This window comes from Musca autumnalis, unplaced genomic scaffold, assembly GCF_047663935.1.
Source record: "Musca autumnalis isolate F117 unplaced genomic scaffold, ASM4766393v1 scaffold_4, whole genome shotgun sequence".
Classification (NCBI taxonomy): Eukaryota; Metazoa; Arthropoda; class Insecta; order Diptera; family Muscidae; genus Musca; species Musca autumnalis.
Genome location: NW_027411977.1, coordinates 19,952,298 through 19,970,154, shown reverse-complemented (window position 1 = coordinate 19,970,154; position 17,857 = coordinate 19,952,298). Strand labels below are relative to the sequence as shown.

The following is a 17,857-nucleotide window of genomic DNA, read 5'->3' as shown; positions in this document are numbered from 1 at the left end:
AAAATCCACGTGCTTGAAAAATATTCTTTAAAAAATCCACGTGCTTGAAAAATATTCTTAAAAAAATCCACGTGCTTGAAAAATATTCTTTAAAAAATCCACGTGCTTGAAAAATATTCTTTAAAAAATCGACGTGCTTGCAAAATGTTCTTTAAAAAATCCACGTGCTTGCAAAATATTCTTTAAAAAATCCACGTGCTTGAAAAATATTCTTTAAAAAATCGACGTGCTTGCAAAATATTCTTTAAAAAATCGACGTGCTTGCAAAATATTCTTTAAAAAATCCACTTGCTTGAAAAATATTCTTTAAAAAATCCACGTGCTTGAAAAATATTCTTTAAAAAATCCACGTGCTTGAAAAATATTCTTTAAAAAATCCACGTGCTTGAAAAATATTCTTTAAAAAATCCACGTGCTTGAAAAATATTCTTTAAAAAATCCACGTGCTTGAAAAATATTCTTTAAAAAATCCACGTGCTTGAAAAATATTCTTTAAAAAATCCACGTGCTTGAAAAATATTCTTTAAAAAATCCACGTGCTTGAAAAATATTCTTTAAAAAATCCACGTGCTTGAAAAATATTCTTTAAAAAATCCACGTGCTTGAAAAATATTCTTTAAAAAATCCACGTGCTTGAAAAATATTCTTTAAAAAATCTACGTGCTTGAAAAATATTCTTTAAAAAATCCACGTGCTTGAAAAATATTCTTTAAAAAATCCACGTGCTTGAAAAATATTCTTTAAAAAATCCACGTGCTTGAAAAATATTCTTTAAAAAATCCACGTGCTTGAAAAATATTCTTTAAAAAATCCACGTGCTTGAAAAATATTCTTTAAAAAATCCACGTGCTTGAAAAATATTCTTTAAAAAATCCACGTGCTTGAAAAATATTCTTTAAAAAATCCACGTGCTTGAAAAATATTCTTTAAAAAATCCACGTGCTTGAAAAATATTCTTTAAAAAATCCACGTGCTTGAAAAATATTCTTTAAAAAATCCACGTGCTTGAAAAATATTCTTTAAAAAATCCACGTGCTTGAAAAATATTCTTTAAAAAATCCACGTGCTTGAAAAATATTCTTTAAAAAATCCACGTGCTTGAAAAATATTCTTTAAAAAATCCACGTGCTTGAAAAATATTCTTTAAAAAATCCACGTGCTTGAAAAATATTCTTTAAAAAATCCACGTGCTTGAAAAATGTTCTTTAAAAAATCCACGTGCTTGAAAAATATTCTTTAAAAAATCCACGTGCTTGAAAAATATTCTTTAAAAAATCCACGTGCTTGAAAAATATTCTTTAAAAAATCCACGTGCTTGAAAAATATTCTTTAAAAAATCCACGTGCTTGAAAAATATTCTTTAAAATCCACGTGCTTGAAAAATATTCTTTAAAAAATCCACGTGCTTGAAAAATATTCTTTAAAAAATCCACGTGCTTGAAAAATATTCTTTAAAAAATCCAAGTGCTCGAAAAATATTGTTTAAAAAATCCACGTGCTCGAAAACTATTGTTTAAAAAATCCACGTGCTTGAAAAATATTCTTTAAAAAATCCACGTGCTTGAAAAATATTCTTTAAAAAATCCACGTGCTTGAAAAATATTCTTAAAAAAATCCATGTCCTCGAAAAATTTTTTTTAAAAAAATCCACGTGATCGTAAAATTTTCTTTAAAAAATCCACGTGCTTGAAAAATATTCATTAGAAAATCCACGTGCTTGAAAAATATTCTTTAAAAAATCCACGTGCTTGAAAAATATTCTTTAAAAAATCCACGTGCTTGAAAAATATTCTTTAAAAAATCCACGTGCTTGAAAAATTTTCTTTAAAAAATCCACGTGCTTGAAAAATTTTCTTTAAAAAATCCACGTGCTTGAAAAATTTTCTTTAAAAAATCCACGTGCTTGAAAAATATTCTTTAAAAAATCCACGTGCTTGAAAAATATTCTTTAAAAAATCCACGTGCTTGAAAAATATTCTTTAAAAAATCCACGTGCTTGAAAAATATTCTTTAAAAAATCCACGTGCTTGAAAAATATTCTTTAAAAAATCCACGTGCTCGAAAAATATTCTTTAAAAAATCCACGTGCTCGAAAACTATTGTTTAAAAAATCCACGTGCTTGAAAAATATTCTTTAAAAAATCCACGTGCTCGAAAACTATTGTTTAAAAAATCCACGTGCTTGAAAAATATTCTTTAAAAAATCCACGTGCTTGAAAAATATTCTTTAAAAAATCCACGTGCTTGAAAAATATTCTTTAAAAAATCCACGTGCTTGAAAAATATTCTTTAAAAAATCCACGTGCTTGAAAAATATTCTTTAAAAAATCCACGTGCTTGAAAAATATTCTTTAAAAAATCCACGTGCTTGAAAAATATTCTTTAAAAAATCCACGTGCTTGAAAAATATTCTTAAAAAAATCCATGTCCTCGAAAAATTTTTTTTAAAAAAATCCACGTGATCGTAAAATTTTCTTTAAAAAATCCACGTGCTTGAAAAATATTCATTAGAAAATCCACGTGCTTGAAAAATATTCATTAGAAAATCCACGTGCTTGAAAAATATTTTTTATAAAATCCACGTGCTTGAAAAATTTTCTTTAAAAAATCCACGTGCTTGAACAATTTTCTTTAAAAAATCCACGTGCTTGAAAAATATTCTTTAAAAAATCCACGTGCTTGAAAAATATTCTTTAAAAAATCCACGTGCTTGAAAAATATTCTTTAAAAAATCCACGTGCTTGAAAAATATTCTTTAAAAAATCCACGTGCTTGAAAAATATTCTTTAAAAAATCCAAGTGCTTGAAAAATATTCTTTAAAAAATCCACGTGCTTGAAAAATATTCTTTAAAAAATCCACGTGCTTGAAAAATATTCTTTAAAAAATCCACGTGCTCGAAAAATATTCTTTAAAAAATCCACGTGCTCGAAAACTATTGTTTAAAAAATCCACGTGCTTGAAAAATATTCTTTAAAAAATCCACGTGCTCGAAAACTATTGTTTAAAAAATCCACGTGCTTGAAAAATATTCTTTAAAAAATCCACGTGCTTGAAAAATATTCTTAAAAAAATCCATGTCCTCGAAAATTTTTTTTTAAAAAAATCCACGTGCTTGAAAAATATTCATTAGAAAATCCACGTGCTTGAAAAATATTCATTAGAAAATCCACGTGCTTGAAAAATATTTTTTATAAAATCCACGTGCTTGAAAAATATTCATTAGAAAATCCACGTGCTTGAAAAATATTTTTTATAAAATCCACGTGCTTGAAAAATATTTTTTATAAAATCCACGTGCTTGAAAAATTTTCTTTAAAAAATCCACGTGCTTGAAAAATTTTCTTTAAAAAATCCACGTGCTTGAAAAATATTCTTTAAAAAATCCACGTGCTTGAAAAATATTCTTTAAAAAATCCACGTGCTTGAAAAATATTCTTTAAAAAATCCACGTGCTTGAAAAATATTCTTAAAAAAAATCCACGTGCTTGAAAAATATTCTTTAAAAAAATCCAAGTGCTTGAAAAATATTCTTTAAAAAATCCACGTGCTTGAAAAATATTCTTTAAAAAATCCACGTGCTTGAAAAATATTCTTAAAAAAAATCCACGTGCTTGAAAAATATTCTTTAAAAAAATCCAAGTGCTTGAAAAATATTCTTTAAAAAATCCACGTGCTTGAAAAATATACTTTAAAAAATCCACGTGCTTGAAAAATATTCTTTAAAAAATCCACGTGCTTGAAAAATATTCTTTAAAAAATCCACGTGCTTGAAAAATATTCTTTAAAAAATCCAAGTGCTTGAAAAATATTCTTTAAAAAATCCAAGTGCTTGAAAAATATTCTTTAAAAAATCCACGTGCTTGAAAAATATTCTTTAAAAAATCTACGTGCTTGAAAAATATTCTTAAAAAAAATCCACGTGCTTGAAAAATATTCTTTAAAAAAATCCAAGTGCTTGAAAAATATTCTTTAAAAAATCCACGTGCTTGAAAAATATTCTTTAAAAAATCCACGTGCTTGAAAAATATTCTTTAAAAAATCCACGTGCTTGAAAAATATTCTTTAAAAAATCCACGTGCTTGAAAAATATTCTTTAAAAAATCCAAGTGCTTGAAAAATATTCTTTAAAAAATCCAAGTGCTTGAAAAATATTCTTTAAAAAATCCACGTGCTTGAAAAATATTCTTTAAAAAATCTACGTGCTTGAAAAATATTCTTTAAAAAATCCACGTCCTTGAAAAATATTCTTTAAAAAATCCCCGTGCTTGAAAAATATTCTTTAAAAAATCCACGTGCTTGAAAAATATTTTTTAAACAATCCACGTGCTTGAAAAATATTTTTTAAAAAATCCACATGCTTAAAAATATATTTTAAAAAATCCACGTGCTTGAAAAATATTTTTTTAAAAAATCCACGTGCTTGAAAAATTTGTTTAAAAAAATCCACGTGCTTGGAAAATATTCTTTAAAAAATCCACGTGCTTGAAAAATATTCTTTAAAAAATCCACGTGCTTGAAAAATATTCTTTAAAAAATCCACGTGCTTGAAAAATATTCTTTAAAAAATCCACGTGCTTGAAAAATCGTCCTTAAAAAATCCACGTGCTTGAAAAATATTTTTTTTAAAAATCCACGTGCTTGAAAAATATTTTTTAAAAAATCCACGTGCTTGAAAAATATTCTTTAAAAAATCCACGTGCTTGAAAAATATTCTTTAAAAAATCCACGTGCTTGAAAAATATTCTTTAAAAAATCTACGTGCTTGAAAAATATTCTTTAAAAAATCCACGTCCTTGAAAAATATTCTTTAAAAAATCCACGTGCTTGAAAAATATTCTTTAAAAAATCCACGTGCTTGAAAAATATTTTTTAAACAATCCACGTGCTTAAAAAATATTTTTTAAAAAATCCACATGCTTAAAAATATATTTTAAAAAATCCACGTGCTTGAAAAATATTTTTTTAAAAAATCCACGTGCTTGAAAAATTTGTTTAAAAAAATCCACGTGCTTAAAAAATTGGTTTAAAAAAATCCACGTGCTTGGAAAATATTCTTTAAAAAATCCACGTGCTTGAAAAATATTCTTTAAAAAATCCACGTGCTTGAAAAATATTCTTTAAAAAATCCACGTGCTTGAAAAATATTCTTTAAAAAATCCACGTGCTTGAAAAATCGTCCTTAAAAAATCCACGTGCTTGAAAAATATTTTTTTTAAAAATCCACGTGCTTGAAAAATATTTTTTAAAAAATCCACGTGCTTGAAAAATATTCTTTAAAAAATCCACGTGCTTGAAAAATATTCTTTAAAAAATCCACGTGCTTGAAAAATATTTTTTAAACAATCCACGTGCTTGAAAAATATTTTTTAAAAAATCCACGTGCTTGAAAAATATTTTTTAAACAATCCACGTGCTTGAAAAATATTTTTTAAAAAATCCACCTGCTTGAAAAGTATTCTTTAAAAAATCCACGTGCTTGAAAAATATTCTTTAAAAAATCCACGTGCTTGAAAAATATTCCTTAAAAAATCCACGTGCTTGAAAAATATTCTTTAAAAAATCCTCGTGCTTGAAAAATATTCTTTAAAAAATCCACGTGCTTGAAAAATATTCTTTAAAAAATCCACGTGCTTGAAAAATATTCTTTAAAAAATCCACGTGCTTGAAAAATATTCTTTAAAAAATCCACGTGCTTGAAAAATATTCTTTAAAAAATCCACGTGCTTGAAAAATATTCCTTAAAAAATCCACGTGCTTGAAAAATATTCTTTAAAAAATCCACGTGCTTAAAAAATATTCTTTAAAAAATCCACGTGCTTGAAAAATATTCTTTTAAAAATCCACGTGCTTGAAAAATATTCTTTAAAAAATCCACGTGCTTGAAAAATATTCTTTTAAAAATCCACGTGCCTGAAAAATATTCTTTAAAAAATCCACGTGCTTGAAAAATATTCTTTAAAAAATCCACGTGCTTGGAAAATATTCTTTAAAAAATCCACGTTCTTGAAAAATATTCTTTAAAAAATCCAAGTGCTTGAAAAATATTCTTTAAAAAATCCACGTGCTTAAAAAATATTCTTTAAAAAATCCACGTGTTTCAAAAAAATTCTTTAAAAAATCCACGTGTTTGAAAATATTCTTTAAAAAATCCACGTGCTTGAAAAATATTCTTTAAAAATCCACGTGCTTGAAAAATATTCTTTAAAAAATCCACGTGCTTGAAAAATATTCTTTAAAAAATCCACGTGCTTGAAAAATATTCTTTAAAAATCCGCGTGCTTGAAAAATATTCTTTAAAAAATCCACGTGCTTGAAAAAACTCTCTTTAAGAAGTCCACGTCCTTGAAAAAAAAAATCTTTAAAAATCCAAGTGCTTTAAATTTTTTCTTAAAAAAATCCTTTAAAAAATAGAGTTTAAAGATCCTCATGCTTTAAAAATAGTTTTTAAGTTCACGTGCTTCAAAAAAATTCTTTATGTTGGTTCATCCCAAAAAATATTTTTCAAGTCGTAATTATAACCCTGGATCGAATGAGTTTTGTCGTTGTTCATACGCCAATGTATCTCAAAGTTTTGTTAATGATAACATTTGAAATGTGAATGTGGAACTTACCAAATAACATAAACAGCACTGAATAAGTTTTATTCCAAAAACCTTCAGCATCACGATAACGTAAACATTTAATTTTCTCGGGGTTGCTATCGTCCATGTAGGCGCCAAAACCGAAGAAGGGTAAAAATGTGATGACCACAGCTATTAGTATTAGGGATTTTATGGTTTTACGCACCAATTCATAGGTTATGTGCTGAGCGAAAAAAAGAAAAATAGGTGAATTGAACAAATACAATAAGAGTTTTTTTTTCAAGCGTGGCGAAGAAAAGTCAAATAAAAAGTTAACCCACAAAATAACACAAAGATGGATATGATTCCTCCCCCACTCACTTACCTTGTGATAAATAAATGGCCTAGCCAATGCCATCCACCTTTCAATCGCCATGACGGCTGCTATACAACCGGAACTTAGGCCAAAAAATCGCCACACCACTTTACCCACACAGTCCCATTTATTGTATTTTTCAAAGACTTCCGGCGGCAGATAGACTTTCAACAACAAAGTGGTCAGCATACCCAATAGGCCAATGAAGTTGTTGGTCAATAGGCACCTGAAAGAAAACAACAACAAAAATCAACACAGAATATTTTTTTGTTTTCTATTTTTATTATTATTATTAGCCGCATCAATGAAGGAATTAATGTATGATGTTCCATTTATCCTTTCTTGGAAAAACCAAAATCCAAACAATAGAATTTAATGGAAATTGTTAGAATTTAATGTTTTTTTCCCCAACACGTGTTAAGAGGCTTTCAATTACAAATATTGAATTTCCACAAACCATTTGATGAATTGGGATGACTGTAATCCAGGAGGGGTTTTCTATTATTGCATCAATATTGTGGGTTATTTTGCAACATTAAAAGCGTTGGCCTTGTCATATTATATGTATGTACTTGGTGTTAATGCTTTGTGTCGGGATTACTTAGAACATAAAAGATTTTATTTGATAGTGCGAAAAGTGGCTCATTTGATGGTGATGAATTTCAGTAAATTGTCTTTCCTTTCTCGTTAGAAGGGATAAATGCATTGGATATTGTGAAAGAAATTAATTTGTTTATATGTAATTTATCACATAGGGTCTTTACAATGGAGAAACAAATGAGAAATAGGGACTAAAGTCATATTGAAAACCCACATACAAAAAGAGCTTTGAAGGAAGCTACACAGTGAACGTATCTTAAAAGTTCGAATTGATAACAAAATTCCGTAACCGGTGATATTCCTTGTAATAGATGACTGTAATGCTTGGATGGTGCATCCAGTAATAAAGGTTTAAACTTAGATGGTGTCGATGCGTCAAAAAATAGACTTAAAACCACGTTTCTAGTTTGGAGATGCCTCAAAAATATTCTTTAAAATATCCACATGCTTGAAAAAAATCTTTAAAAAATCAAAGCGCTTTATAAATGTTCTTTGAAAAAGCCACGTGATTGAAAAATGTTCTTTAAAATATCCACATTCTTTGAAAAATCGACGCGCTTAAAAAAATTATTTAAAAAATCAACGTGTTGGAAAAATATTCTTTAAAATATCCATGTGCTTGAAAAAAAATCTATAAAAAATATTCTCCACTTGCTTGAAAACAAATTCTTTAAAATATCCATGTGCTTTAAAAAAGTTATTTAAAAAATCAACGTGGTTGAAAAATATTCTTTAAAATATCCACGGGCTTGAAAAACATTCTTTAATATCCACGTGCTTGAAAAATTATTTTAGAAATTAACGTGCTTGAAAAATATATTCTTTAAAATATCCACGTGCTTGAAAAAAATTCTTTAAAATGCCAACGTGCTTGAAAAAAGTTATTTAAAAAATCAACGTGTTTGAAAAATAATCTTTAAAATATCCACGTTCTTGTAAAACATTCTTTAAAAAATGAACGTGTCTGAAAAATATTCTTTTAAATATCCACGTGCTTGAAAAAATTTGTTATGAAATGAACGTGTTTGAAAAAATATTCTTTAAAATATCTACGTGTTTGAAAAAAATTCTTTAAAAAATATTCTCCAGGTGCCTGAAAAAAAATCTTTGAAAAAAATTCTTTAAAATATCCACGTGCTTGAAAAAAAATTATTTAAAAATCTAAATTAAGTATTTGAAAAATATAAAATATCCACGTGCTTGAAACAAATTATTTAAATTCAAAATGAAGTGTTTGAAAAATATAAAATATCCACGTGCTTAAAAAAATTATTTAAAAAATCAACTTGTTTGAAAAATATTCTTTAAAATATCCACGTGCTTGAAAAAAATCTTTAAAATATCCACGTGCTTGAACAAATTCTTTAAAATAACCACATGCTTGAAAAAATACTTTAAAATATCCACGTGCTCGAAAAAAATTATTTAAAAAAATCAACTTGTTTGAAAAATATTCTTTAAAATATCCACGTGCTTGAAAAATATTCATTAAAATATCCACGTGCTTGAAAAATATTCTTTAAAATATCCACGTGCTTGAAAATTATTCTTTAAAATAACCACGTGCTTGAAAAATATTCTTTAAAATATCCACGTACCTGAAAAATATTCTTTAAAATATCCACGTGCTTGAAAAATATTCTTTAAAATAACCACGTGCTTGAAAAAATTCTTTAAAATATCCACGTGCTTGAACAAATTCTTTAAAATAACCACATGCTTGAAAAAATACTTTAAAATATCCACGTGCTCGAAAAAAATTATTTAAAAAAATCAACTTGTTTGAAAAATATTCTTTAAAATATCCACGTGCTTGAAAAAATTCATTAAAATATCCACGTGCTTGAAAAATATTCTTTAAAATATCCACGTGCTTGAAAATTATTCTTTAAAATAACCACGTGCTTGAAAAATATTCTTTAAAATATCCACGTACCTGAAAAATATTCTTTAAAATATCCACGTGCTTGAAAAATATTCTTTAAAATAACCACGTGCTTGAAAAAATTCTTTAAAATATCCACGTGCTTGAAAAAATATTTAAAAAAATCAACGTGTTTGAAGCATTTAAAATATCCAGGTGCTTGAAAATTTTTCTTTAAAATATCCACGTACTTGAAAAAAAAAATATTCTTTAAAATACCCACGGGCTTGAACAAATATTCTTTAAAATATCCACGTGCTTGAAAAAATTTCTTTAAAAAGCTCCACGTACTTGAAAAATATTCTTTAAAAAATCCACTTGACTGCATAAAGTTCTTTAAAAAATCTACGTGTCTGAATAAATATTCTTTAAAATATGCACGTGCTTGAAAAATATTCTTTAATAAACCACATGTTTGAAAAATATTGTTTAATAAACCACTTGTTTGAAAAATATTGTTTAAAACATCCACGGGCTTGAAAAATATTCTTTAGAAATCCACGTGTTTGCAAAACATTCTTTAACAATCCACGTTCTTGAAAAAATATTCTTTAAGAAATCCATGTGCTTGAAAAAATATCTTTAAAATATCCACGTGCTTCAATAAATATTCTTTAAAAAATCCACGTGCTTGAAAAATCCATGTGGTTGAAAAATGATCTTTAAAAAATGTACGTGCTTGAAAAATATTCTTTAAAAAATCCACTTGCTTGAGAAATATTCTTTAAAAAAAATCCACTTGCTTCAAAAATTCCACGTGCTAAAAAATATTCTTTAAAAAAAAACAACATGCTTGAAAATTTTTCTTTAAAAAATCAACGAGCTTGAAAAGTATTCTTCATAATATCCATTTGCTTGAAAAAAATTATTTAAAACATCCAAGTGCTTGAAAAATATTCTTTAAAAAATCCACGAGCTTGAAAAGTATTCTTCATAATATCCATTTGATTGAAAAAAAATTATTTAAAATATCCACGTGCTTGAAAAAGATTCTTTAAAAAATCCACGAGCTTGAAAAGTATTCTTCATAATATCCATTTGCTTGAAAAAAATTATTGAAAATATCCACGTGCTTGAAAAATATTCTTTAAAAAATTTAAGCGCTTGGAAAATATTCTTTATAAAAAGAACGTGCTTGAAAAATATTCTTTAAAATATGAAAAAATATTCTCCACGTGCTTGAAAAAAATCTTTGAAAAAAATTCTTTAAAATATCCACGTGCTTGAAAAAAATTGTTTAAAAATCAAAATGAAGTGTTTGATAAATATAAAATATCCACGTGCTTGAAAAAATTCTTTAAGATATGCACGTGCTTGAACAAATTCTTGAAAATAACCACATGCTTGAAAAAATTCTTTAAAATATCAACGTGCTCGAAAAAAATTATTTAAAAAAATCAACTTGTTTGAAGCATTTAAAATATCCACGTGCTTGAAAATTTTTCTTTAAAATATCCACATATTTGAAAAAAAAAATATTTAAAAAAATCAACGTGTTTGAAAAATATTCTTTAAAGTATCCACGTGCTTGAAAAATATTCTTTAAAATATCCACGTACTTGAAAAAAAAATATTTAAAAAAATCAACTTGTTTGAAAATATCCACGTGCTTGAAAAATATTCTTTAAAATATCCACGGGCTTGAACAAATATTCTTTAAAATATCCACGTGCTTGAAAAATTTTCTTTAAAAAGCTCCACGTACTTGAAAAATATTCTTTAATAAACCACGTGTTTGAAAAATATTCTTTAGAAATCCACGTGTTTGCAAAAAATTCTTTAACAATCCACGTGCTTGAAAAAATATTCTTTAAGAAATCCATGTGCTTGAAAAAATATCTTTAAAATATCCACGTGCTTGAAAAATCCATGTGGTTGAAAAATGTTCTTTAAAAAATGTGCGTGCTTGAAAAATATTCTTTAAAAAAATCCACTTGCTTCAAAAATTCCACGTGCTAAAAAATATTCTTTAAAAAAATAACATGCTTGAAAATTTTTCTTTAAAAAATCCACGAGCTTGAAAAGTATTCTTCATAATATCCATTTGCTTGAAAAAAATTATTTAAAACATCCAAGTGCTTGAAAAATATTCTTTAAAAAATCCACGAGCTTGAAAAGTATTCTTCATAATATCCATTTGATTGAAAAAAAAATTATTTAAAACATCCAAGTGCTTGAAAAAAAATCTTTAAAACTTTTTGGTTATTTAATAAATATTCTTTAAAAACTCCACGTGTTTGAAAAATATTCTTCAAAAAATCCACGTGTTTGAAAAATATTCTTTAAAAAACCCACTCTGTAAGAACCACAAGTGCTTGAAAAATGTTCTTTAAAAAAGCCACGCGCTTTAAAAAAAATCTTTGAAAAAATCACGTGGTTTAAAAATATTCTATAAAAAATGCACGTCCTTGAAAAATGTTCCTTATAATGTGCACGTTCTTGAAAAAAAAAATTAAAATATTCATGTGCTTGAGGAAAAATTTCTTAAAAATCAAAGTGTTTAAAACATAAAAAAAATATCCACGTGCTTGAGAAAATATTCTTAAAAAAATCCGTGTGCTTGAAAAAATATTCTTTAAGAAATACACGTGCTTGAATAAATATTTTTTAAATATTCTCTTATAAAATCATCATCATTATGATCTTCTATGGGGAAACCTACTGGACTTCTATGAAGAGATCAGCAGAAATTCTATGAAAAGAGCTATTGGTCTAATATATCCGTCTTCTGGCTAGTGTGAACCATAAATCTCAAATATTTTAATAGAATTTTCAACTCAAAACTTTATTTTTTTTTCATTCCAAAATGTGTGCACATAAGTTCAGTTTAAGGTTCTTCAAAATATTGGATTATATCAAATTTTTAAACAACGCCCACAACACAAGTTTTCTTTCTTATTGTTGAAAAAATTATTTTTGTCATAAATTTCCACAAATTTTACGGGAAGTGATAGAAAACAAGATAGCAAAGAGGGAAAAAGAAAATATATTTGGTTGTACCGATGTATTTGTAGTAACAGTATCTACAAAATTACCTTTTTTCGTTAAAAAACAATACTCAAAATCTGAAGGAAATTCATCGATTTTGTATGGTCCACAAAATTACAAAATCTACAAAATTAACTTTTTTCGTTAAAAAATACTCAAAATCTCAAAGAAATATGTCGATTTTGTTTGGACCATATTAAGAGTTATTGGTGCCTGACGTATTAAGATCTGTTTAGAAGTAATTGTATTTGCTTTACAGTTCAGTAAAGCAAACGGATTTATTTGAACTTTTTTAATGAATATTTTCAATTAGTTCTTTTTCCGTAGGATATAACTAAAAAGTTTCGCTGTGGCCCGCTGTTCTAATGGTGCACAAATTTAGATTTCAAACTATTAATTTCTCAATATATTAGCTGCGACCCTGGGTTATAAACCCCCTATAACTGTACCACCAGTTTTTGTGTATTTTCAGGATTTTACCTACAATAATCAACCGATTCAGCTAAAATTGAAATATAATGTTATCTACGAATAAACAATATCCTTTCCAACAATTGTCAATATATGTCCACATCTTGATATAGGCCCCATATAACCTTACCTCCGATTTAATTTTTTTTTAATTTTTTTTAAGATTTCTGGCCACATTATTGAACCACATGGGCTGAAAAATTACATTTTGAGATCTTAGTGAGTAGGGAGCATCCCTGCAAAAAAGTTTCACTATAGGTACACGTTTTTATATAGCCACCATATAACATTACCGCCGCTTAGAGCTTAAAAATTTATAAATATAAGCATTTTTGTAACTTGGTAAAATAAAAGATATCCATTGGATATGGATATTCCAAAAAAATTTAAAAAAAAAGTTTAACAAATTGTTGACATTGCTGTTTTTTAGTAGTTCGCGTCAAAGAAGAAGATTGAACATACATTTTATCATTATGATATCGGAAAAGTTGTTGTGTAAATTACCGAAAAAATTTCTTGCAATAGCTTGCATCAATATTTTGTTGTTTTTTTTTACTTAACTCCACCTTTTAGTGGGTACTTTTTATATGTAGTACTGCACCACCTTGAGCAACAATTGATTGCAGCAATTAAACATACATAACTTATGTATGTTTTCAAAGATGGTTGACATACATACATGCATGGGATCTTCCAAATATTTTGAGAACAAAAAAAATCCCCGATTTTTTTCGATAACGTCTGTTTATTATCAAAAAAAATGGTATAAAAACAACTATCATTTTAATACATACATACATAGATACATACATGTATTTGTATATACTTGTACGACGAATGCCTTTTTTGTAGTAACGTTGTAATAAATTTAGAATATTAATTCCAATCTGCGTTTTGTTCATCACTAATCTATTAATCTATTGGAGAAAAATAAATTGTAATTTATATTCGAAACTGACCATACGGAATACAATTGTAAAACAACGCAAATAGTCACAGCGTGTACTACCTGTCTATCATCATCGCCAATTGCTGATCATAAAATAGTTAATAAATATTTTTTATTGTCATTTGTAACGGGTTTTGGGAGGGGAATTTGTCTTTATAACGAAATTAAATTGCAAATCACAAATATTTTTTTAGATAAATCAATTTGTAATATAGGTATGACTTTATATATTTTTACAGTGTTTTATTTAACTTGCTTTGGTGTCCGTAGAACATTATCTCCGGATTTTTTGTATTTTGAAGGTTGTGGCCTCAATTTCCCACCGCGTTTTTAACATAGTTGCAGTTGACCAATCGAACTAAAACTTTGGACACTTTTCAGATTCGGATGACAATACATGAATATGAAACCAAAACCAATATGGGTCCATTTTATCTTATAGCCCCTATATAGTGGTACACTCCGATTTTGGTTCAAATCTAGTAACTCATTTTCCTTACAGTTGCAGTTGACCAATCGAACTAAAACTTGATTGGTACTCGAAAGAAACTTCATCTGGAAGACTAATCAATTTCAACACAACACAACCAAAGACACAAATACTTAACACAGCCAAAAATCTCATTTATCGCGTTTTATCTATTAGTGACGAACAATTCCACAGCAAGAATACAATGGCAGTAATAAACATTTTGAAAAATAACAGCTTCCCAACAAAAATCATAAATAATTTAATAGAAGAAACAAAGAGAAAAATCAAAAAAGATGAAGACAATTCAATGACGACAAAGGAAAACTCATCACCTAAAAAATTTTACAGTGTTCCATATATTCCTGGCCTTTTTGACAGTTATCACCTACGTCAAATAATAAATAACAACAATGCCAGCTTTGCATACAAACCAAACACAACATTACGCACATTATTTACGAATACAAAAACACCTATAGAAAAACAACAACAAAGCAATGTGGTCTACCAAATTGAATGCAAAGGTAAACCAGAAGAGAAATGTAATAAGATCTACATCGGAACAACAAAAAGAACTCTGAGTACACGAATGACTGAACACAAGCTAGACATAGAAAAACAAAAGGAAACAACAGCGCTAGCACAACATGTTCTCAACACAGCACTATAGGTCAAACGGGCCATTTTATTGGCCAAAAGTCTTAAAATTAAAACAAGTATTTGGTTTATGTTAATATAGCGTTTTTAGATTCAGGGAGAAAAATGGAACAACGTGGGCCAAAAAATTAACCCTTTATGGACCAAATACACAACTGGTACCTTAACCCTTTGGGGACAAAAACTGGAAGGTCTGTTATTTGTCTACAGAATTCAAGGCATCGACGTCCGATAAGTTCAGAAGCTTTTTTGTTGTGTTTTGTTTTAGTTTTAATGTGAATATGCCTTAAAATTATTACCTTGAAAATCCCACAATACGATGTGACATATTTTGACTATAACTGTATATATTTACAAAAGATTTGTAAATAATTTGACTTTAGAACACAGCAGAATGCTGTAGACTCCAATTTGGCTAACATTATTTAATAAGAGGTTTAAGCTTGACTTCAAAAAAGTTAATACTATGGAAAATATGGTAACCTAAAAAAAGTTGTATAATTCTTGCCGAGCAAATTTACGCAAAATCACATAAAATTTTCTAGATTTGGCACGAGTTAATGAACCAATTTCAATTTTCACTTTCATTGCCGAACGTTGCCGAGACTTTAAAAGCGTACATAACCTCAAAATTTTCAACTTTCTTCGAAAATTCAAAGTTAACACCCATTTAATAACTATTTATACAAATAAATGATGAAAGGAGGTCATTTTTGATAAATAGATATCGAATACTTTCTAATCAAATCGTTACTTATGCTAATATTGTGATTTTGTTTCACCCTGAATGTATACAAGTAAACATATTTCGTTAACAAGTTTTTAAAGATATTTGGATAATACATATTTGGCAGCCTCCCATGTAACGGTATAATTTCTCATACAAAAATAAATTTTATTTTTATTATATTTGAAGGGTTTCTTACAAGGAAGTAACACAAAATAAGTGAAAATACAAAGTGCGAAATCTGACTTTTGGCCAGTAAAATGGGCTGTTTAACCTATAGTGCACAGGTCACTCTCCAGATTTTGACAATGTGCAAATAATAGATAAAGAGAGAAATGAAAAGAAGAGACTGATTATAGAAAGCTTACATATCCAAAAAAACATTGACAGAACGATAAACATGAAAGAAGATACTGACAATATAAGCTGCAGTTATGGAATCGCAATAAAGTAACCCGCTGTGATATTAGTTCTAAGTCGTGTGAATTGTCTTTTATGTTTTAAATATAAGATTTAATGAAAAAACGCCTTATAATAATATTGTAAGTTTAAAATTATTGGCAATTCTAAGATCATTCTCGCACTGATGAAATTGTGAAATATTTTATTTTATTTAATAGACGATTTCCCCTGATGACGTTACCAAGAAAGTGACGAAACGTTGGGAAAAAGCAATAAACCTCCTTGTTTTATTTGCTAAAGTACCAAAGGTCAATAAGCTAATCAAATAATACAATAAAACTTTGCACACTTCTCAGATTTGGATGACAATACATGAATATGAAACCAAAACCAAAATGGCCCCATATAGCGGTACCACCCGATTTAAAGTATTTTAAGGATTCTATCTTCATTTTCAACCCGAATTGGCTGAAAGTTGGCATTTGTAGTTCCGAATGGTACAGGAACATCCCCACTAAAAATTATGGACATAAGTCCAGATTTTGGTTTAGCCCTTTTATAACGGTACTACACGATTTCAGATATTTTAAGTTTTTTTTATCAATATTTTAGGCCTAAATTGGCTATAATTTTGTTATGAACATAATTAAAAACATTAAGTTACAGTGTTTTATTTATAAATGCACTTACAACTAGAAAATAATTGTTCATAATGGAATCTCTCAAATAAAACTCTTGTATTTGAATTAACAATTGGGACAATATTAAAAGTTAGATGATAGCGAAGCCGTCCTACATCCGATATGTCTGAGGAGCCTTCATTACCAAAGGCGAAACATGTCATGTCACATAGTGGTGGGTGTGTGGGTTCGAGTCGTTGGATTTTCTTTTTCAGATGCATTATTGATCATAAAGCTCGTTTTCCAACGAGAAATTAATTAAAAAATTAATGCTAAAAATGATCTTCGCCTAAAAAAGGCAAAATTCTCAAACAAGCGTTTTATTTGAGAGATTCCATCATGAAAAATTATTTTCTAGTTTTAAGTGCATTTATAAATAAAACACTGTAACCATGACACAATTACCAGTGGCATCACACCACCTGTTCGCATATGAAGTGTCAAATCCTTTTATAAAAAAAAAACAAGTAAAAAAGTATCAGCCTGTGTGGATTGAAATACTTTTTTCCCAAAAATAAACTTAAGTATTTAGGGGGGTTTTCAAAATTTTGGGCGTATTCACCGACTAAAGTATGGATAGGATTAAAGCTCAAAAATTTGAGGGGATATCGATAGATAGGGCTTTTTTATCACACTAGCCTGCGAAAAACATAATATCGCTGTAAACAGGGAATAGGAATACCTTCGGTAATTGAGGTAGAGAATGCAGATTGCTTCAACAAAAATCAAAGTGATTCGAGAGCAGGTTTTAAAGTGAATTTATCCAAAATTTTGTGTGGAAGGTACCCGAAGGAGTCGGAAAATATAACCCATATTCGAACCTGCTCTATATCTGGTAAATATTTTAGAATGTGTAAAGTATGGACCAAATCGGTCACTCCCTTCAAGAGTTATCGTGCGCACAATTTTTATACCCTCAGCATTTATGCTAACGAGGGTATATGGTAATATTCAAAAAGGTTTAACAATCGTTGAAGTTGAGGTTCACCATTTAATAAGTCGCTAAATGTCAATATATTTTATACAATATGAATATATTTATATTAATT

At 27.9% G+C, this 17,857-nt stretch overlaps 1 protein-coding gene across 1 annotated transcript in view; it reads right to left on the bottom strand.

Annotated features, from left to right (window-relative positions):
- The window catches only part of LOC141404204 (uncharacterized), a 64,291-nt gene that overhangs the window by 19,022 nt on the left and 27,412 nt on the right, over positions 1-17,857 (bottom strand). The window contains exons 2-3 of the mRNA XM_073987569.1: positions 6,948-7,164; positions 6,614-6,806 (exon numbers count right to left, since the gene is read on the bottom strand). Coding sequence (XP_073843670.1) covers positions 6,614-6,806; positions 6,948-7,164 — 410 coding nt within the window. The remainder of the gene's footprint in view (positions 1-6,613; positions 6,807-6,947; positions 7,165-17,857) is intronic.